The sequence below is a fragment of the Theropithecus gelada genome, chromosome 7b (genome assembly GCF_003255815.1).
Source record: "Theropithecus gelada isolate Dixy chromosome 7b, Tgel_1.0, whole genome shotgun sequence".
Lineage (NCBI taxonomy): Eukaryota > Metazoa > Chordata > Mammalia > Primates > Cercopithecidae > Theropithecus > Theropithecus gelada.
This window is the reverse complement of record NC_037675.1, coordinates 4,220,790-4,241,855: the sequence shown is the minus strand read 5'-3', so window position 1 is coordinate 4,241,855 and position 21,066 is coordinate 4,220,790. Positions and strand designations below refer to the sequence as shown.

Here is a 21,066-nt window from a genome sequence, read left to right as displayed (position 1 = left end):
TACCGGCACTAATCCCATTCATGAGAGCTCTCCCTTCAAACTCTGTTCACCCCCAAAGGCCCACCTCCTAATACCATCATCACCTTGAGGGGTTAGATTTCAACATGAATTTGGGGGATCACATTCAGATCATAAGTTATATATAACTTAAAAAGAAGAAAAATGTGGAATTCATGGAGATGTTCAGGGCAGTATGGATTACACTGAAAAACTGTCAACAACCTAGATGCCCAGTAAAAGGGAAACAACCAAGAAAAGTCTGTGTCGTGTTCACGCGCTGGCAGGAAACATAGAGCAGGCAGGGAAAGGAAAGGGACTCGAGGAACGCGCTGTACCAACAGGAGGCAGCACCCCTTTGCCCGAGAGGCTCAACGACAGAAACCTAAGGCTACCTGGGTCGGAGCGGGGTGAGGCCGCGGAGAACGCACCCCGCTAGGCGGCTGCCGAGACGGAGGCTGGCGTTTCGACCACTGCCCGACAATGTGCTTACTCAGGTAGGATTCCGAAAAAATTCAGTCGCGCGTCCCTTCTGAGGTTTCGCAGCTCGCCAGGCCCGGCCCGGGCTGCTGCGGCTGCGCACTGCGGCCCAGCGGAGCGGGCCCGGGAAGCCCGAGCTCCTGTCAGCTCAGCCGGGCGCACGCAGGCCGGGGCGGGCGGCGCGGTTATCCCCGCCCCGCACGCTGCTCTGCCTAGCAGCCTCAGAGGCTGGCGGACCCGCGCGGGGCGGGCGCAGCGGAGCGCGCCGGCGGCCCTGGGTCCAGCGGCAGCGCGGCTGAGGCGCGCGGAGCAGAGGGCTACGGGTGGGCGGGCACCCGCCTTCGCCTGCGTCGCTGCCTGCGCCGCTGCCTGCGCTGCTGCCTGCGCGCGGGCCGCCGCCCCCGGGCATGTGAGGACCGGCAGCTCGGCCGACGGCGCCCGGAGCGGCTCGGAGGCCGGGCGCTGACGGTAACGGGCCGGGTGCGCGCGGGGGAGGGCTCTGGCTGCCCCGACCGAGGCCGGGCTCCGGCTCCGGCGGCGGGAGCGCGATCGGCGCTGCGGCGTCAGAGGGGCCGGGAGGGGGTTGGAGGCGGCCTGAGGCCCGGACCGGGCTCCTGTCTCTGCGGTCCCCGGGGCCGACGGAGTCGGGGCGGGTGGGGAGGCAGCCGGGCCGGCGCGCGGGCGGCCAGAGACGCGGCGGCAGGTGCCTGTCCTCTGTGATCCAACTCTCTCCCCAGCTCCACCCACACTGGCCTGGACCCAGTCTCTAACGGCTAAAAATATTGCCCGAAGGCTCCCGAGCAGAATCAGATCGCGCTAAGTAGGGCACAACGCAGAGGCGACAGAGCTCCTCGGCCCCAGGGCCCGCGGAGCAGACTCCGGAGCGCCGTCCCGCCCACGCTCGGCTCGGCAGTTAGCGTCCTCCCTCCTCCTGAGCAGGCAAGCGGGGCCTGAGGGCGGTGGCGGCTGGGGGCACGGGTCCCCTGAAGTTGCCTCGCAACCGAGCACTGGACCCGGTCTCTCCCTTCCCAGGGGGCCTTCGGCATCACTGTAGGCTTCCTAGGGGTCCCCTAAGTGCTCTGCAAACCGCGGCTGGAAGTTTCCCACTGCAGGAATCAGTATACGAACAGGGAGAACACATAGGGCTTGCTTTATGCTAGAAACACAAGCATCTTTCTTCTTTATTAGAAAGAAATGCATTCTGTGTTTCTGAGAAAGGATTTGTGCCAGGCGCTGTTTCTGGTGAGTGCCAGTTTGACCCTAAAGGGCACTGAGAAAGACTTTCCTATTAGTCTCTTTGGGTTCTGGCTAAACTTTTAAATCAAACAAAATAGAAACCAGCTTATTCACCTGAAACTAGAAGCACATGGCCGAGGAGCCTGAACAGGCACCTCCTATCTAGGCAGGGAAGCTGTTGTAATCAGGAGCTTGTGTGGCACACTCCAGTCAGAGCTGGGTCTCTCATCCTGGGCCCATTTTTCACAGCACCAGCCAAAGGAGAACGTCCTCTCCACCCTAGGGGCAGAGCTGCTACCAGGACCAGGTGGGGCCAGCCCCAGATGTGCTACTTGTGCTCTGAGTCTCAGCAAGACAATAAAATCAAGGCTGGGTCAGGATCCCCAACTGGTGTTGGGTTTTGGCATTTCAAAGCTGGCTTTTTATTAGAGCCAGGCAAATGGGTGTTCCTTGGGAACAGCCCTTAGGAACTCACTGGGGCATTTGGTGGAAAGACTGCCATGGGGATTTTGCATGCTGGAGGTACAGATGGTGTCCTTCCTGCCAGGTGTATGTGGAGGCCAGTATGAAGCTGAAAAAGCAGGTGACAGTGTGTGGGGCTGCTATCTTCTGTGTGGCAGTCTTCTCGCTCTACCTCATGCTGGACCGAGTGCAGCATGATCCCACTCGACACCAGAATGGTGGGAACTTCCCCCGGGTGAGTCGTGCCTGGTTGCTAATTTCTTCGTATACAAGTCACCTGGGTTCAGGGTATTGCCCACCCCCCTCCCCCCGCCGACACCCCCCACCACCTCGCTGGAGGGTAATGTCAGTACAGGACAGGAGCAATAGTCAGGTTTTGTAGAAACCTCAGCTGAAAACAGTGATGGCGAAAAGAAGGAAGGAAGAAAAAAAATGTCAATGGCAATGAGTATTGTTGCTCTGTTCTCCTGAATTCTTTTCTTTTCTTTTCTTTTTGAGGCAGAGTCTCGCTCTGTCTCCGAGCCTTGAGTGTAGTGGCGCAATCTTGGCTCACTGCAACCTCTGCCTCCCTGGTTCAAGTGATTCTCCTGCCTCAGCCTCTGAGTAGCTGGGACTACAGGAGCCTGCCACCATGCCTGGCTACTTTTTGTATTTTTAGTACAGATGAGGTTTCGCCATGTTGGCCAGGTTGGTCTTGAACTCCTGACCTCAGGTGATCCACCTGCCTTGGCCTCCCAAAGTGCTGGGATTACAGGTGTGAGCCACTGTGCCCAGCCCCTCTTGAATTCTTGGCAGACATTGCTAATTGATTGCAGCATTCTTTGCCATTAAGCCCCACTGAAATCCTTAGCACAGACAACACTGATTGTTGAGAACAGGTATGTGAAAGGAAATCTTTGCCCTGGGCTAGACAGTGAAGGTTCTCCCAACCCAAGTGGAGTGTAGTCCTCAGTGGTGAGGTGCACAGCTCCCTTTGTCTGAATGGTATAATCTATCCCTGTAGGCTCATGGTCTGGCTTTAACTGATGAGGGAAGAATTGTAGTTAGACCTCAGCTGGTGAACTCCAAGCAGAGACCCTCCCTGTGGCATAAGGAGCTGTGTGTGATTGCTTTTTGGTTTTTTGGCAGAGCCAAATTTCTGTGCTGCAGAACCGCATTGAGCAGCTGGAGCAGCTTTTGGAGGAGAACCATGAGATTATCAGCCATATCAAGGACTCCGTGCTGGAGCTGACAGCCAATGCAGAGGGCCCGCCCGCCATGCTGCCCTACTACACGGTCAATGGCTCCTGGGTGGTGCCACCGGAGCCCCGGCCCAGCTTCTTCTCCATCTCCCCCCAGGACTGCCAGTTTGCTTTGGGGGGCCGGGGCCAGAAGCCAGAGCTGCAGGTAAGAGTCAGAGCTGGCAGGGATGTACAGTGGCCACAATTGGGGCACTGAGCTGCAATTCACCTGGCAGATGCTCACTGTGTCGGAGGAGTTGCCGTTTGACAATGTGGATGGTGGCGTGTGGAGGCAAGGTTTCGACATCTCCTATGACCCGCACGACTGGGATGCTGAAGACCTGCAGGTGTTTGTGGTGCCCCACTCTCACAATGACCCAGGTGAGGGCCCCGCAGACTCCTGGGAGCTGGAGTGTGGAGTGGGATTTCTGATGGCCAGTGCAAGGGAGGGATGTCGAAGAAGATGGTGGCATCCTCAGGGGATCTTACATTGGCTCCCTAGGCTGGATCAAGACCTTTGACAAGTACTACACAGAGCAGACCCAACACATCCTCAATAGCATGGTGTCTAAGCTGCAGGAGGACCCCCGGCGGCGCTTCCTCTGGGCAGAGGTCTCCTTCTTTGCCAAGTGGTGGGACAACATCAATGCCCAAAAGAGAGCGGCAGTCCGAAGGCCAGTGCCAGGCGGAGAGGCGTGGGAGGGCATCGTCTGAGCCCTAGGCTGGGTGGATGGGTCTTACCTTAAGCTGTGGGTGCCAAGGTGGCAGGGAGAGGCCCAGGGAGCTGTGGCAGAGATGAGTGATGGTGGAGGGAGGGAAGGCAAGAACAGATAGAGGTTCTGAGATAAGCGGGGCCAGAACAGCAGGGAGGTTGGCTGCAAGGAAAGGAGGGCAAGTGTATGTTCTCTTGGTCCTGGGCTTGGGAGAACTGGTTCAGTGAGGCCAGTGCACACAGGCCCTGACAATTTCTTGTTGCCAGGCCTGGACAAAGCGTCCTGCTCCATCTTGAGTGTGAGTCCTTAACTATAGGCTGGTGGGAAACGGGCAGCTGGAGATTGCGACAGGAGGCTGGGTGATGCCGGATGAGGCCAACTCCCACTACTTTGCATTGATTGACCAGCTCATTGAAGGACACCAGTGGCTGGAGAGAAATCTTGGTGAGTCCAGGCCCAGGCATGGGGGTCTGCCCCCTGGACTGGGCCCACAGTGCTATGGCAGGGGGCTGTAAGGCACAGGGATCAGCAGGGGGTGGTTCCTTTCTAGACAGATCCCATCATGTGGGCCTGGTGTGATGTAATCTGTCCACTGACTACCAAGACAAGAGCTGGGGTCCCAGCACCTGGGAGGCTGAGAGACCAGGCCCTGAGGTGTGTTCAGGGCCTCTCTGGCTTCCATGCCCTACCCAGGTGCAACCCCCCGCTCTGGCTGGGCAGTGGACCCCTTTGGACACAGCTCCACCATGCCTTACCTGCTGCGCCGTGCCAACCTCACCAGCATGCTGATTCAGAGAGTGCACTATGCCATCAAGAAGCACTTTGCTGCCACCCACAGCCTAGAGTTCATGTGGAGGCAGACATGGGGTAAGGCCAGGTAGGGTAGAGGGGGTCAACGCAGCATAGTCTTCACTGGGGAAGAGCAGGGATATCAGAACTAAGACCCCCACTGTTCTTCAGAGCAGACTTGTAGGCACTGGTGTGGACTGCCAGAAATGGTCCCACCCTCTGGTTAGGGGAGGGTCACATTGACCTCTGGCCTCTACAGGGCCTGCTGTCCCAAGGGCTTCAGTGTGCGCTGTGTGCCCATCCCCTGAAGGAGCGCCTCATGTCTTTCCCCCTGGCCTACACACTCTCTCCGGCCCTAGGTCCAGTTACAGCCTCATGGTCTATCAAGGCTGCTTTTTGCCCAAGCAGATCCTTGCCCTCCTGACATCCAAAGGCTGCCTGCTGGCGTTGACCATGCGGTGTGTCTTCTGCAGACTCGGACTCCAGCACAGACATCTTCTGTCACATGATGCCCTTCTACAGCTATGACGTCCCCCATACCTGTGGCCCGGATCCCAAGATCTGCTGCCAATTTGATTTCAAACGCCTGCCTGGTGGGCGCATCAACTGCCCTTGGAAGGTGCCACCCCGGGCCATTACAGAGGCCAATGTGGCAGAGAGGTATCTGCTTCCAGCCCTTTCACTTCACAGAGGAATCAGGAGGCCTGGCTCTGGTCTGGGCCATGCCACATGGAGGGTGGGCTCAGATGGTGAGTTGAGGCTCACAGCATCTGCAGCAGCTCCTTACTAAGTCTCCTGAAAAACGAATGGCTCTAGCAACCACCTTTCACAGAATACTTTTATTTTCTCACATGAGTACTTTTTGGTGCTCTAACAAACTGCCAGGGCAAGGTGACAGCTTAGAGGTGAATGATTCCCTTGTTAGGCATTGTAGCTTACAAATTTCAGGCTCTTGTGTCTTCACTTAGTGCCAGTGTTCTGACTTGGCTTTAAGTCAACCACGAGAATCCTGTTCAGATCCATATTCAGTCCCGCAAGATAGCCTCCAGCCTCTGAGAAAACAGACCTGTCCCCTTTGAGAAAATTTAGGGACCCCTAAAGATATCACTCTTGTTGAAATCAGGGCCCAGGCGAAAGTGTTGGTGAAGAGTTGATCCAAACGGCAATTTAGTCAGAACCTTAAGAGTACAACAAGTTGGACTGGTTTTTATGTTGCAATGCTCTGATTTCTCCCTGATGTCCAAGAGTTGAAACACGTGACCAAAAGGGAAATAGAGTGGTCTTTTGTTTCCAGAAGTCTAAATGCTGATTCCAGGCAAGAGTCTAGGGCTATGAAGGCATGATGTTTCTTAAAGCGGCAGTTGTGATCAGTGAGGCTGGCCTGGGTTTGTAAGAACAGGCCCTGAAAGGTAATCATTTTCTCCTTTGAAAGGCTTACTAGACTGATAAGTTAGGGGAAAGTAGTATTTGAGGAATCCTCTCACAAGAACAAAGTAGAAAAGTACAAGCTGGGTCAGCGCCGCTAAGTAGATTAGTTGACTCTTTGGGTTGTGATATTTATAACATGCCAATTAAAGCAGGAAAGGGCTTCTGCTGATATGCCACAGGGCTGTTTTTCCTCTGATTTTGCCAATAATTTGGATGAAAAGAAAATAAATGTTTATGTATAGTTCCTATTATGTACCAGGCACTGTTCTAAGTGTTTAACAAATATTCATTCCATTCATTTAATTTTTATTTATTTATTTTTTTTTGAGATGGAGTTTCTGTCCCCCGGGCTGGAGTGTGGTGGTGTGATTTCGGCTCACTGCAACCTCCACCTCCTGGGTTCAAGTGGTTCTCCTGCCTCAGCCTCCCAAGTAGCTGGGATTGCAGGTGTGCGCCACCACACCTGGCTGATTTTTGTATTTTTAGTAGACATGGGATTTCACCATGTTGGCCAGGCTGGTCTTGAATTCCTGACCTCGGGTGATCCGCCTGCGTTGGTCGCCCAAAATGCTGGGATTACAGGCGTGAGCCACTGCGCTCAGCCCATTCAATCCATTTTAATTCTCATAACATTATATGGGTACCTACTGATGTTATCCTTATTTTGCCAGACACGGAGGCTCAGAGAGGTTACTTGCCCACGGTCACTCAGCTAGTACTTGCGGAGCTGGTGTGATGTGGCTCCGGGATCCAGACTCTTAACTCTGGTGCTGCATCACTAACTTGTGGGCAAAATGAGGCGGGAGTGTCAGAACAAGGATCCCAAAAGATCTCAACAGCCTAAGCATAAAAAACAACATTCCGGCTGTCAGAACTGCCCAGAGAACACTGGATTTCCCTGGGGCTGGTATTCGTGTGCAGGAGGTGTCCATCTGCGCTGAACCACTCCTTGATGGACGGGATGTCTTCCAGGGGCTTGCTGGTGGGATGGCTGTGCGTGGCGCTCTTTTACTGATGACACTTCATGTTGGGCCCATGTTTTTTTCCTGCCGCAGGGCAGCCCTGCTCCTGGACCAATACCGGAAGAAGTCCCGGCTGTTCCGAAGCAACGTCCTCCTCGTGCCTCTTGGAGATGACTTCCGATATGACAAGCCCCAGGAGTGGGATGCCCAGTTCTTCAACTACCAGCGGCTCTTTGACTTCTTCAACAGCAGGCCTAACCTCCATGTACAGGTGTGAGGGGAACTTGTCTGGGGAGGGGACCTCGCAGTGCTGCAGCCCACCCCTTCCTGTGAGACCGTGCCCTGGGTTCCCAACTCCAAAGCAGGGGTTCCTTCCCAACTCTTGGGCAAGGTGCCTCTTTTGTGTCAGAATTAATTTTCAGGCTCCCCCACTTCTGTTAAGTCCAGAATGGCAGGATATACAGTTCCTGCTTCTGAGGCCAGAGCCCCTGCCTCACCCCTGACTGCAGCACTGTGGCCACAATTTCCAAGAGGCTCTAGAACTGATGGGAGTGGGTTTTTGGGGTTCCCACAGGCCCAGTTTGGCACTCTTTCTGACTATTTTGATGCCCTGTACAAGAGGACAGGGGTGGAGCCAGGGGCCCGGCCTCCAGGGTTTCCTGTGCTGAGCGGGGATTTCTTCTCCTATGCGGACCGGGAGGATCATTACTGGACAGGCTATTACACTTCCCGGCCCTTCTACAAGAGCTTAGACCGAGTCCTGGAAGCCCACCTGCGGTGAGACCCTGTCCCCGCTTCCAGGCTGGAGGGGGAGGGTCAGCCTGTGGGATTTAAGGAGGGGCTGGATCGGCTCAGAAGGGAATAGCTAGGCCCAGAGGCCAGGGCAGGTAGAGAAGGGGTGGGAAGGAAGGAGGCTGGACTGGCAGAGCGTGGGTGGGCCCTGGGGAGTGGTGCAGGCTGGCAGCTAACTTCTCTCTCTGGGCAGGGGGGCAGAGGTTCTGTACAGCCTGGCTGCAGCTCACTCCCGCCACTCTGGCCTGGCTGGCCGGTACCCGCTGTCTGACTTCACCCTCCTGACGGAAGCTCGGCGCACATTGGGGCTCTTCCAGCATCACGACGCCATCACTGGCACTGCCAAGGAGGCCGTGGTGGTGGACTATGGGGTCAGGTGGGAGTCTTCTCTTCTCCCTTGTCAGGTCCCCCGCTCACTGTCCCAAAGAAGGGATGTTGGGTGGTCAGGGGATAGGTCGGCCTAGGGCTTGTCCTGCTGACAAAGCAGACGGCTTCCCTATGATCATCTCTCCTTCCCTCTCCTGCACCATCCACAGGCTTCTGCGCTCCCTTGTCAACCTGAAGCAGGTCATCATTCATGCAGCTCACTATCTGGTGCTGGGGGACAAGGAGACCTACCACTTTGACCCTGAGGCACCCTTCCTCCAAGTGGTGAGCCCCTCCTGGGTCTGCATGGGGACCTTCGGGTTGTGCAGGTGGCATCCCAAGAGCTACTGGATGAGGGTGCCACTCCTCTTTTTCCTTCCCCACCTGAATGAGTTCTGTGCCCAGTGCAACTGCTGGTCCGCACCCGGGGCAGGCGGGGTAGGAGGAGGCTGAGCCCATGACGGTTCTTCCCTTCTGGCCCACTGAATTCCAGGACGACACTCGCTTAAGTCACGATGCCCTGCCAGAGCGCACGGTGATCCAGCTGGATTCCTCGCCCAGGTAAGCTGGACTACACCAGGTGCAGAGAGGCAGAGCCATTCCCTGGCTCTCAGGCCCCTCTGCCCCAGTGTGTGCTGAACCACTGCAGGGTGCTTGCCCTGACCGGAAGTAGTGGCCTCCTGGGTCAGCCCACCTTCTATGCACAGGTTTGTGGTGCTATTCAACCCGCTGGAACAGGAGCGGTTCAGCATGGTGTCCCTGCTGGTCAACTCGCCCCGTGTACGCGTCCTTTCGGAGGAGGGTCAGCCCCTGGCCGTGCAGATCAGCGCACACTGGAGCTCTGCCACCGAGGTGGTCCCTGATGTCTACCAGGTGAGGTGCGGGCTCGTCAGGTGAGCCTGGCCCTCTGCCCATCGTGGGCCCCTCCCTGCCTGGCGACGTCAGCTTCCCACCCTCCTGCTTGTGGCCCTGCTTACTCCCCAGGCTGAGGACAGGTGTGCTGGGAAGGGGGTTGTCCAGCAGACAGGTACTCTTGGGATTTGAGTCTGTCCTTGAAAAGAAAGGGAAGGTTGGTATGGTAATAGTAATAGTAAAAATAGCAGTTATAATGCCCCATCATTCAGTCAATCGATGTATATCGAAAGCTTAATGTGTGGTTACCACTTCATACTTTTTCAAATATCACTTGAGAATCATAACGTCTGAAGAGGAAGAAAGGGCAAATCATATCACCTCCACTTTGGAGGTGGGGCAGAGGCCCCAGTGGGTACAGGGACTTGCTCACGCCCTCTGTTAGTAAGCAAATGCCCCAGCACCCCTGTGGCGAATGCCATGCCCCCACTTCCTCACCCCTCCTGTGCCCACAGGTGTCTGTGCCTGTCCGCCTGCCAGCCCTGGGCCTGGGCGTGCTGCAGCTACAGCTGGGCCTGGATGGGCACCGCACGCTGCCCTCCTCTATGCGTGTCTACCTGCACGGCCGGCAGCTGTCTGTCAGCAGGCATGAAGCGTTCCCTCTCCGCGTCATTGACTCTGGCAGCAGTGACTTCGCCCTCAGCAACCGCTACATGCAGGTCTGGTTCTCAGGCCTTACTGGGCTCCTCAAGGTAAAAGGCCAGGGTGGTGGGGAAGGGCCAGGGGCCAGAGCAGGGCGTGTGTGGTGGTGGCACTGTGCAGAGTGGCCTCCCGGCCCTTTGAGCATTCTGCCACCTGACCCACAGTGGACCCAGGCCTGGGACATCTCAGCTCCAGCCTGACAGCATGGGGAAGCTGGGCGTGGCTCCTTGGGGAAGCTAGTCCATGTCCTCCCAGGAGGCAGGCCTGACATGCTGGTGTGGGGCCAGGGGTCAGGGCTGTGTTTTTTGGCAGAGCATCCGAAGGGTGGATGAGGAGCAGGAGCAGCAGGTGGACATGGAATTCCTAGTCTATGGCACCCGTACGTCCAAAGACAAGAGTGGAGCCTACCTCTTCCTGCCCGATGGCGAGGCCAAGGTATGCTAAATATGCCTTGAACAACCTGGCAGGCCCTGGGAGGTCTCACCAGCAGGGAGGGCAGGAGGGGGCACAGGCCTTCCCACAGGTTTATTGCTGCCTGCCAGGGGCCTTGTCTTTCCTGTTCAGCCCAGGGGTATCTAGGAATAGGTGCTCTCTTGCCCAGCCCTGGGCTGGCACCTCCCTGCTTTGCCCTCTGTGCCATAGTTTCAATAGCAGTCTGCTCTTTCCCCAGCCCTATGTCCCCAAGGAGCCCCCTGTGCTGCATGTCACTGAAGGCCCTTTCTTCTCAGAGGTGGTTGCATACTACGAGCATGTTCACCAGGTGGTCCGGCTTTACAATCTGCCAGGTGAGCCCCACCCATGAGGAATTATCTGGAAGGAGGTGTGGGCTCTACAGCTGTGGCGTGTTCTTCCTTCTGCTGCTTCTCTGTTCATACCTCTGTTCCATATCATTTGAGACAGGGATGCTCCATTCTCTTGGAGAAAAAGTCATCCAGAAATGCTCTGGGAATTTCTTGGGAGGGTGGACAGAGCCTCTCCCCAGCTCGGCTCTGATCCCCCAGCCCAGCCTCTTAGCTGTGGTTCAGCCTCACACCTCTCCATGCCACCACTTTGTTCCTGTGCCCAGGGGTGGAGGGGCTGTCTCTGGACATATCATCCCTGGTGGACATCCGGGACTACATCAACAAGGAGCTGGCCCTGCGCATCCATACAGACATCGACAGCCAGGGTATCTTCTTCACAGACCTCAATGGCTTTCAGGTGACTCCTGGGCCTGGGTCTCGGAGACCCCACAGAGTAGAACTTGGACTGTGCTTTTGACCCTATCACAGGCCCTGGGGGATGATCTGTCCTGATGGAGAAAGAGGAATGAAGAGGCGAGAGTGATCAGGGACTCCTTCCATCTGGGGTCTGCTTGGGGCCCACCTGGTGCCCTTGATCTGCTGACCTTGCCCCCACAGGTGCAGCCCCGACGGTATCTGAAGAAGCTCCCCCTCCAGGCCAACTTCTATCCCATGCCAGTCATGGCCTATATCCAGGATGCACATAAGCGCCTCACACTGCACACTGCCCAGGCCCTGGGTGTCTCTAGCCTCAAAGATGGTGAGTAGGGCCCAGAGTTCTGCAGAAGGTATCAGACAAAAAGAAGCCCATCCCCACCCTCAAGGGCTCCCCTCTCTGTTTGCCTCCCTTGCCTCTTTCTGGTCTGCATCACCTCCATGCTTGGAGAGGGGGCGAGCCATTCAGAGCTCTTGGCACATGAGGCAGGCACCTGCTGTCCCCCTGTCCCCTGATGGAGGCAGCAGTATAGGCAACTGGGTGGAGTGTCCTACTGGATCCCCTGAAGAACTGTCAGGGTTATGACTCTTGGGGCCAAAAAAAGAAAAAAAAATGTCAAAAAGCAAAGCTAGGCGCAGGGGTTCACTCCTGTAATCCCAGCGCTTTGGGAGGCCAAGGCAGAAGGCCAGGAGTTTTGAGACCAGCCTGGGCAGCAAAGCGAGACCTAGGCTCTACAAAAAAAAATTTTAAATTAGCTGGATGTGGTAACACGTGCCTATAGTCCCAGCTACTCAGGAGACTTGAGATGAGAGGATTGCTTGAGCCTGGGAGTTGGAGGCTACAGTGAGCCAAGATTGTGCCACTGCACTGTAGCCTGGTGACAGAGAAAGACCCAGTCTGAAAAAAAAAGGCAAGAAGCATCAGGATATTGAACAGTGATTCTCAGCTGAGGTGTACAACCCTCTTCTGGGCAGGGATGAGAGTAGGGACAGCTTGTAAAGTGCACTCAGTGTTATGAAATATTAAGGAAATGAGAGAAATAGATACTGTTTTCCTACTAGTGATCATTGAAAGAGAGACTGACATTTTTTTTTTTTTGAGATGGAGTTTCACTCTTTTGCCCAGGCTGGGGTGCAGTGGTGCGATCTCCGCTCACTGCAACCTCCACCTTCCGGTTTGAAGCGATTCTCCTGCCTCAGCCTGCTGAGTAGCTGAGATTACAGGCGCCCACCACCATGCCCAGCTAATTTTTGTATTTTTAGTAGAGATGGGGTTTCACCATGCTGGCCAGGCTGGTCTTGAACTCCTGACCTTGTGATCTGCCTGCCTCAGTCTATCAAAGTGCTGGGATTACAGGTGTGAGCCACCGTGCCCGGCCAAGACTGATGTTCTTAAGAATCAAAATGGGTGGCCGGGCGCGGTGGCTCAAGCCTGTAATCCCAGCACTTTGGGAGGCTGAGACGGGCGGATCATGAGGTCAGGAGATCGAGACCATCCTGGCTAACACGGTGAAACGCCGTCTCTACTAAAACATACAAAAAACTAGCCGGGCGAGGTGGCGGGCGCCTGTAGTCCCAGCCACGTGGGAGGCTGAGGCAGGAGAATGGCGTGAACCTGGGAGGCGGAGCTTGCAGTGAGCTGAGATCCGGCCACTGCACTCTAGCCTGGGTGACAAAGCGAGACTCTGTCTCAAAAAAAAAAAAAAAAAAAAGAATCAAAATGGGCATTGGGAGCACTGGCCTGGAGTCAGACCCAGGCAGCTGGTCATGTTGGCAATCTCTGTGTGGCCCCCATATCCTCAGAGCAAAATGAACAGTTTGCACTTGGTGGCATCTGAGGCCCTTGAGATCTATCTCTGGGAAGAGCCCTTGCGAAGGGCTGAGTCGAGAGCACCTAGTCAAGGCTAGGCGTGGTCTGATGGCTGGTGAGTGCAGGGGCCTGACTCCCTGCTGGGAGGAGCGTGCCTTTCTCTGCCAGTAGCAGCCCCTGGTCCATCTATGTCATGACTCCTAACAGCAGCCCAATATCCCTGACTGGATTTTCTCCTCTACCCCTCTGGGATGTGGTGTATGAAAAAATGACTGTCTTCTATACAAGGGATCCATTTTAGGATTTTCAGACATCTTTCTGTGATTGTTCTGGGTAAAAAGACTGAGCAACTACGCAAGTCAGTAAGGACTGGAGAGGTGAAAGGGAGAATAGGGCCATATGTCCCGGTGGAATGTAGGGCAGCTGGTGTGGTTTCCCTCGAGATCTTGTATAAGAACAGCTGCACCCACCTCCAACACCTGCACACACGGGGGCCTCTGTCCCCAGCACATCAGCCATGCACCGAGCCGCTGCTCCAAGCATACGCTAGAAAAGAAAGCAAAGGTGGTCACGTGCCATCTCTTTTTCCTAGGGCAACCCCGGATGACACTTAATATGAGCCTCTGCCTGACTTGCCATCTGGCTGTCCTTTCCATAGCCCTACTTTTAACACACAGGCAGTCAGAGTTTGAATCTGGCCTGCTGGGGCTGTCTGGCTGTCCAGTGTAGAACAAGGGCAGGAGAGCCTGTGTTTTAGTCACAACAAAACCTGCCCAACCTGAGCAAACCTGCCCCAGATTACGGAGGTATGCAGCAACACTATCAGTGGCTGTTGATCAAAGTTTTTCATTTCTGGTTTATTTCGTTGTATGTAACCCATCCTGATTCAGTTTCCTGCCTGGGCCCCTAGGCCTGGTCCCTACTCCTGAATCCCAGAGCTTTGGGGGTAAACTGCCAGGGCCAGCCTGCCCCTTTCTGGGCCTCATGCTTCCTCATCTGCAAAATAAGGCTGCACAGGACCAGCCCCTCTTCAGGTTCCCTCCCAGCTGTGGGAACCCGTGACCTCCTCTCCTGAGTGATTCAGCTTCTGTCTCTCCAGCTGGGCTTTTCCCTCAGGGTCTGTGGCTGGGATTCTCCTTCTAAAGGTCAGTGTCTGCTTGGGGGTGGGGGCAGGCCAGCACTCACTGTTTGATTCCCCAGGCCAGCTGGAGGTGATCTTGGACCGGCGGCTAATGCAGGATGACAACAGGGGCCTAGGCCAAGGGCTCAAGGACAACAAGAGAACCTGCAACCGTTTCCGCCTCCTGCTAGAGCGGCGAACCGTGGGCAGCGAGGTAACACCTGGGGCTGACACACAGGGAGCCAGGTCTAGCTAGTCCCTGGGGGTGGCCTGGGGGGTCCAGCCTAGGGCTCGAGGAACGTAGCTAGAGGTGGACAAGGGAGAGAGAGTAGGGCTGAATTCCTGGGGTTGGGGGAGGCAGTCTGGCGTTTTGTGTCCCATCTCACGCAGCCTGGCACCTTCCTTTCCCAGCAGCGCCCTGTCGCCTGTGCCCCTCATGTTCATCTCCCACCTTCCTCTGTGCTGCCCTCCTCTGCCCTGTCCCAGCATTCTCTAAGCCTGTGCTCCAACCCTGCTCATCTCATGGCTTTCTTTGCCCCACCAGCCTGACTTTTTCTCCAAACTGGCAGCCATGTTTAGGGGCTTGATCTTTCACAGCAGCAGGAGCGGTAACCGAGAGGTAAGGGGTCGGCTCTGGGAGCGGGGAACTAGTACGAGCAAGGCATAGCTGCGCCGGAGCCCAGGTGACAGAGCCCGCCGCTCAGTCACTCGTGCATCAGATAGATATTGAGCACCTGGTTTACTGTGAGGACCCAGAGGGACATAAGTGCAGACAGTGCTGACTCTCCCAGGAGTTTACTCGTGAGTAGGGGTGGCAGAGAAGCCATGTGTATAAAAATGCAAGGTAGAAAAGGGCTCTGTCTCACTGATCCCGAGGAGCAAGGTAATAATGTGGGCTAAGGAGATTGAGGTCGAGGAGGTGTCACCCAGGTGTGGCTTTGATGAATGGGGGTGTGATTTGAAGATGTGAACCAGGGCACAGGGTAGGAGGCAGGAAAGACAGCAGGCTGGGGAACAGCAGTGAGTTCCTTAGTTACACTGGAACTACACTGTCCAGTACGGTGGCCAGTAGCCCTATGTGGCTATTTAAATACTACTAAATCAAGTAAAAAATTTGCTTTCTTATTCCACTGGCCACACTTCAAGTACTCAGTGGCCACAAGTGGCTAAGTGGCTGCTGTATTAGACCATGTAGTGTCACATATTTCCATCCTTGCAGAATGCCCTCTTGGCTGGTGCTGGGCTAGAGTGCTGGGGGGAGATCAGGGCAGGTGGCAGAGCACCTTGAGTGCCTGCTAAGAGGTCGGGACCTTATCCTGGAGGCTAAGGAAGGAGCTGAGCAAGGAGGGACACCATCAGAACTCTGCTCTCAGCATGTCACGCTGACAGTAGGGAGCAGGTTGGACCTGTGGGAAGGGAGACTGGAGGAGGGTGACAGTGTGAGGCTGTTCAGGCAGGACATGCTGGCTGCTTGAACTAGGCCAGAGGCTGCAGAAGTTGCAGGTGGCTATGAGGACACTGCCGAGGTGAGACGGAAGAGGGTTTAGCATTACCTGGGAATGCAGAGGGAAGTGAGAGATGCTGGGCGCTTGGAAGGAGGGGGACGCCAGGGACAGAAGTCCAGAATATTCAGCCCAGGCCTGTGAGTCTGACGTCCAGGTGAGCTGCTAAGGAGTAGCCCTGCTGGCAGAGCCCCGGCAGCGCTGGGCCTGAGAGCCCGGCTGGCACTATGGCTGTGGTGTCACGCATGAAGCCACAGAATTACCCCGAGCACTCTGGATTGGAGGCCCGTGCTCCATGGTGAGGCCTGCGTCTGCCTGTCTGCCATCTTCCCTGCACTGTGGATCTGTGTGTGAGGGGAGATATGGCTGATGGGAGTGGGTTGCTCATGATAGTGTTATGTGAACAAGAAACTAAAACGTGGAAAAGAAACGGCGTAGTGAAATAGCCCTCCGAGTTGGGTGAGATGGCAAATGTCCACACTTGAAGGGTTAGGGGAACCTTGCCTGGAGCCAGGCACGCCCTTGAGTCCAGGCACACCAGGAAAGCTCTTTCCAAAGGAACTGACCTGGGTGTACTTTTATCCTGCCTCATCCTCTCCCCTCAGCCTGGCTTCAGTCCCTCACCAATATCTCGGGTCAATCTTGCAGGTCCAAGATAGCCACTCTACCAGCTACCCATCCCTCCTCAGCCACCTGACCTCCATGTACCTGAACACCCCGGCGCTCGCTCTGCCTGTAGCCAGGACGCAGCTCCCAGGCCCTGGTCTGCGCTCATTTCATCCTCTGGCTTCCTCACTGCCTTGTGACTTCCACCTGCTCAACCTACGTACACTGCAGGCTGAGGTGAGTGTCCCTCAGTGTGACATGCTGAGAGCAGAGTTCTGATGGTGTCCTTGCCTGCTCAGCTCCTTCCTTAGCCTCCAGGATAAAGTCCAGACCCCTTAGCAGGTACTCGGCTCTGAGCCTCCAGGACCAGGTTCTGGTCTTTTCTTACCCACATGCCTCCCTGTGCCAGCACTGCCTTTGGGCAGAGGTGCTGCTGCATCTCCAATCTCTGAAAGCCCTGCACCCACGTCCTTGGGCACTGTCTGTCATCCAGGAGGACACCCTGCCCTCAGCGGAGATGGCACTCATCTTACACCGCAAGGGTTTTGACTGCGGCCTGGAGGCCAAGAACTTGGGCTTCAATTGCACCACAAGCCAAGGCAAGGTGAGTAGGGTGGGGAAGCAGAACACCTGGGAACGGCAGGTGTGAGCTTGGTAAGACTGGGCTGAGATTCGGTGACAGGCTGGGAGAAGAAAGTGTCACTCCAGGGCTTTCTGGAGAGAAGCGGGAAAGCTGTGGACATGTTTTCAGAGCTCCCGAGGCCTAGCAGGGGAAGTTCCAGACAAGGCAGATCACTTGAGAACTGTTGTTCCCTGAGCAGGGACCTCTGTCAGGCAAAGTAGAAAACACCAGAAATAGAAAACCAGAACCCATCCTGTTAGTTACTTTGTAAGCTCATATCAGCCGGCACTGATAAATGTCCCCGGGCACCAGGTCCTCTGCTGGGCTCCAGTGTTTCAGAAGTGAACCAAGACATGGTCACTGTTCTCACAGAGCTCACAGCTCAGTGGAACGATTCTTACCTGGAGATCTGTACGCAGGCTTTAGGGTTGAGCAAATCTCAGCAAGCCCATGATACTGGATGCACACTCATGTGTAAGAAGCTGTGGTGTTGCTGAGAGGGGCCAGCCGGAACTGGAGTGCAGTGGCGTGATCTCAGCTCACTGCAACCCCCACCTCCCAGTTCAAGGGATCTTCTGCCTCAGCCTTCCGAGTAGCTGGGATTACAGGCGCCTGCCACCACGCCCAGCTAATTTTTGTATTGTTAGTAGAGACTGGGTTTTACCATGTTGGCCAGGCTGCTCTCGAACTCCTGACCTCAGGTGATCCACCTGCCTCTGCCTCCCAAAGTGCTGGGATTATAGGTGTGAGCCACCGCACCTGGCTGAGATTCTTAAAGAGTTAACAAATTGTAGATGAACAGCTGCATTCTTTAGTGTCTCGGCACCCAGCACAACCCTGCACCTTCTCTCCTCTCCACAGGTAGCCCTGGGGAGCCTTTTCCATGGCCTGGACGTGGTATTCCTTCAGCCAACCTCCTTGACATTGCTGTACCCTCTGGCCTCCCCATCCAACAGCACTGACGTCTATTTGGAGCCCATGGAGATTGCTACCTTTCGCCTCCGCTTGGGTTAGGGCTTCTTGTGGCCTGAAGAGAAAGTTCATTTACAGAGATGGCCTCTTAACATGAAGATCGTTGGACAGGCCACATGGGTATCCCATCCCGATCTGCCTCCCAGAACTGTGACACACTGGGCTCTGCCCTCATTTTCTGTTTATTGCTGCTGCTGTGTTTTGGGGGCAACCCACAAACCCAGTGATGGGTAAATAGGGCAGATGTCAGTGAGATCAGGGAGAGAAGGCCCTTGGTCAGAGTGGGCAGTGCCAGGCTCTGCTTCGGGTTGTGAGTGGACACCCAACTGGGCACAGGCTCAGGCACCCATCCTTTTTCCAAAAGGGGATATAGGAGAAGTGGAAGCAGACAGAAGACGTAAGGGAGGCTAAGTGGGTAACAGCCTGGCATCAGGGTCACCGTGGGCAACAGCCAGCTCTAAGGGAATCCTTTGGTTACGTAGAGACTCCATGTCCTGGTGTGATGAGCAGGATCAGAGTGACTCTGGGAGGACAGGGATGGGGACCCAGAGTTAGCAATGGGGGTGGAGCAGTAGAAGGAATCACTGTTTCTCCTAGGAGTCTGACGGCCTCGCTGCTTTCTGTGATGGCTTTGCTGTAAGTGCCGCCCGGCCTGCATGCATTGGCTAAGAGGCTGCAGAGTGGCAGGAAGGACTCGCTAGAGATTGTCATGGCCAGAGGTCATAGGTCACTTCAGGTAGCAAGACCCCTGGCAAACTAGGCACTTGGCCTATGTACTGATTTGTGGGGTGGTGGCAGGGGCATGGGGTCCTCCACCCTGCCTGAATCCTCTTTGGCTTCTATGCTCTGTACACTGCTGTCCCCAAGAGCTCGCTCTTATTATGGCAGGGGGTGGAGATTGGTCCTGCTTTCTTTCTCTGGAAAGGAAAGCCTCCAAGACCCTATGTGCTTGGGCAGCTTGAGAAGGCGTTCAGCATCACGCCTAGCAGGCAGGCCTTAAAGCTTCACCTTTGGTCTATCCTGCAGAGGTGTTCAGTTACTGGCACAGGGGACTAGGGGTATGTAGAGTATATGAGGAGGCAGTATGGCTGCCTAGGAGCCTTCATTTCAGCTTCAATTAATAAAGAAAATTTTATGATAGCTCTATAGATGCTGAAAAGATAATTTGGTAAGATTTAAAATCCATCCCTTATTAAAACTCTTAGTAAATTAAGTCTGGAAAGAAACACTCTAATCTAGATAAAGGTCTGTTTCAGAAACCAACAGTTACTGGCATTCTGAAGAGTCAAACGCCACAGGCATTCCTATTAAAGTCAGAAACTAGCCAAGGGCATGCTATTATTCAGCAATGTCCCGGCACTACTAACCCCTGCAACAAGCCAAATGAGGAAAATAAGGAAGAATTATAATTGTCATTATTTGTAGACAATAAAACTGCCTACCTGTAAAACCTAAGAATCAACTGAAGACCTGTTAAGAGTATTCTGTAAGTCGACCCAATGATATACATCATGTTCCTGTCCACATACTGGTTTTCCCCACATCAGCTGATAAATTCAGTATAATTCCAATGAGATTGGTACTTTGGAATTTGACAGTTCTAAAGTGCATTTGGGAGAGTGAATGTGTGAGAACACTAAGACTACTCTGAATGATAATGAGTGGGGGGTGGACTGCTGAGGGGGAAAAGGCACACGTCCTGCCAGGTTCCCAGAGAACTCTCATGCCACCATTACCTCAGGTGTGACCTGGAGGGGGTCAGACAGACAGGAGAGTCCAGAAACAGACCCAGGGCTACAGGAATTTATATGGTAAGAGGGATGTTTTAAGTGGGGAAAAAGGTGGATTATTTAATAAACAGTACTTTGAGACAACTAGCTGTCAAAGCTAGATCTCGGCCAGGTGCGATGGCTCACGCCTGTAATGCCAGCACTTTGGAAGGCCAAGGCAGGTGGATTACTTGTGGTCAGGAGTTCGACCTGCCTGGCCAACATGGCGAAACCCCGTATCTACTAAAAATACAAAAATTAGCCAGGCATGGTGGCATTTGTCTGTAATCCCAGCTACTCAGGAGGCTGAGGCAGGAGAATCACATGAACCTGGGAGGCAGAGGTTGCAGTGAGCTTAGATCGCACCACTGCACTCCAGCGTGGGCGACAGAGCAAGACTCCATCTAAAAAAAAAAACCACAAAGTAAGTTAGGTCTCTACCTCACAGTGTCCATACAAATTAGTTCCAGAGGGAAGATATACTAATTACAGATATACTTAAGTAATATACAAAATTACTCAAAAAAATTTTATACCTCTGGTGTGGGACAGTCTTTTCTAAACTTTAACATGAGACTTAAAAGATATAATAAGGGAAAAGATAAGCAGATTTTGCACCAAAAAATATCAAAAGTCTCTGTGTGATGGAAAACATCAAGGTTAAAACACAAATGACAGATATGGAAGAAAATATTTGCAGCACGTAGAAAAATCGAGTACAATTACTTTAGGAGAAAAGCTTGCTTCAGGGTCCTTAGAGAAAGTCACTGGGGACTGCCAAGCAGCCACCTAAAGGCAAGAGTGACAGGGCTGAGTTCTTCCAGGTCATCAGAGTTGTTGCTGCCCCTATTAGGCCACAGAGTGGAACCCTGTTTATATCATAGCAGAAGAAATAGGATTATCAATGTGAACTGCTTAGCATGGTGCCTGGTATATACAAGAGCTCCACAAATGTGAGCTATAATCCTATTAGTAAAGGATGCTAAGCAGTTCTACTGTGGCAGGTGTCATTTGCTAGTAGAATTTGTAATCAAACAGGAGGGGAATCTATGAACACCTAGAAAATTAGCAGAATAAAGGACATTATCTTTGGAGGCTTTAGATGTGCAATGAAATTATTTGTCTGACAGAAACGAGTGCTTAATTCTATTTACTAGCCTTTAAAATGACTTAAGGCAGGCCAGGTGTGGTAGCTCACGCCGTAATCCCAGCACCTTGGGAGGCCGAGGTGGGTGAATCACCTGAGCTCAGGAGTTGGAGACCAGCCTGAACAACATGGCAAAACCCCATCTCTACCAAAAAAATACAAAAATTAGCCAGGTATGGTGGTGTGTGCCTGTAATCCCAGCTACTCGGTAGGCTGAGGCAGGAGAATTGCTTGAACCCGGGAGGCAGAGGTTGCAGTGAGCCAAGATTGCGCCATTGCACTCCAGCCTGGGTGACAGAGCA

General features: G+C 54.2%; 1 protein-coding gene across 2 annotated transcripts; it reads left to right on the top strand.

The window, feature by feature from the left end:
• Positions 1-188: 188 nt before the first annotated feature.
• On the top strand, positions 189-20,711 carry MAN2A2 (mannosidase alpha class 2A member 2). Of its 2 annotated transcripts, XM_025391926.1 has the most exons (25): positions 189-494; positions 1,215-1,416; positions 2,261-2,410; positions 3,304-3,561; positions 3,632-3,776; positions 3,898-4,069; positions 4,425-4,552; positions 4,802-4,975; positions 5,371-5,557; positions 7,381-7,558; positions 7,862-8,064; positions 8,273-8,455; positions 8,616-8,730; positions 8,939-9,006; positions 9,153-9,318; positions 9,813-10,049; positions 10,312-10,434; positions 10,670-10,784; positions 11,066-11,199; positions 11,400-11,541; positions 14,227-14,360; positions 14,691-14,765; positions 16,297-16,491; positions 16,748-16,858; positions 17,738-20,711. In XM_025391926.1, the coding sequence occupies exons 3-25, from the start codon at positions 2,279-2,281 to the stop codon at positions 17,888-17,890; spliced, it is 3,528 nt and encodes a 1,175-aa protein (XP_025247711.1). In that variant the 5' UTR covers positions 189-494; positions 1,215-1,416; positions 2,261-2,278; the 3' UTR covers positions 17,891-20,711. The 2 variants fall into 2 exon arrangements, with proteins under 2 accessions (XP_025247711.1, XP_025247710.1); XM_025391925.1 differs by lacking the exon at positions 189-494 and having other exon boundaries at positions 1,404-1,719.
• The last annotated feature ends 355 nt before the right edge of the window (positions 20,712-21,066 follow it).

What these genes read in the sequence shown, in the direction of transcription:
- MAN2A2 (XM_025391925.1), top strand. Translation starts at nt 1,672, where the DNA reads ATGCATTCTGTGTTTCTGAGAAAGGATTTGTGCCAGGCGCTGTTTCTG. An exon ending in GTGGCTGGAGAGAAATCTTG is followed by an intron (nt 4,553 to 4,801) that starts GTGAGTCCAGGC and finishes TGCCCTACCCAG; the next exon opens with GTGCAACCCCCCGCTCTGGC. An exon ending in CAGACCTCAATGGCTTTCAG is followed by an intron (nt 11,200 to 11,399) that starts GTGACTCCTGGG and finishes TTGCCCCCACAG; the next exon opens with GTGCAGCCCCGACGGTATCT.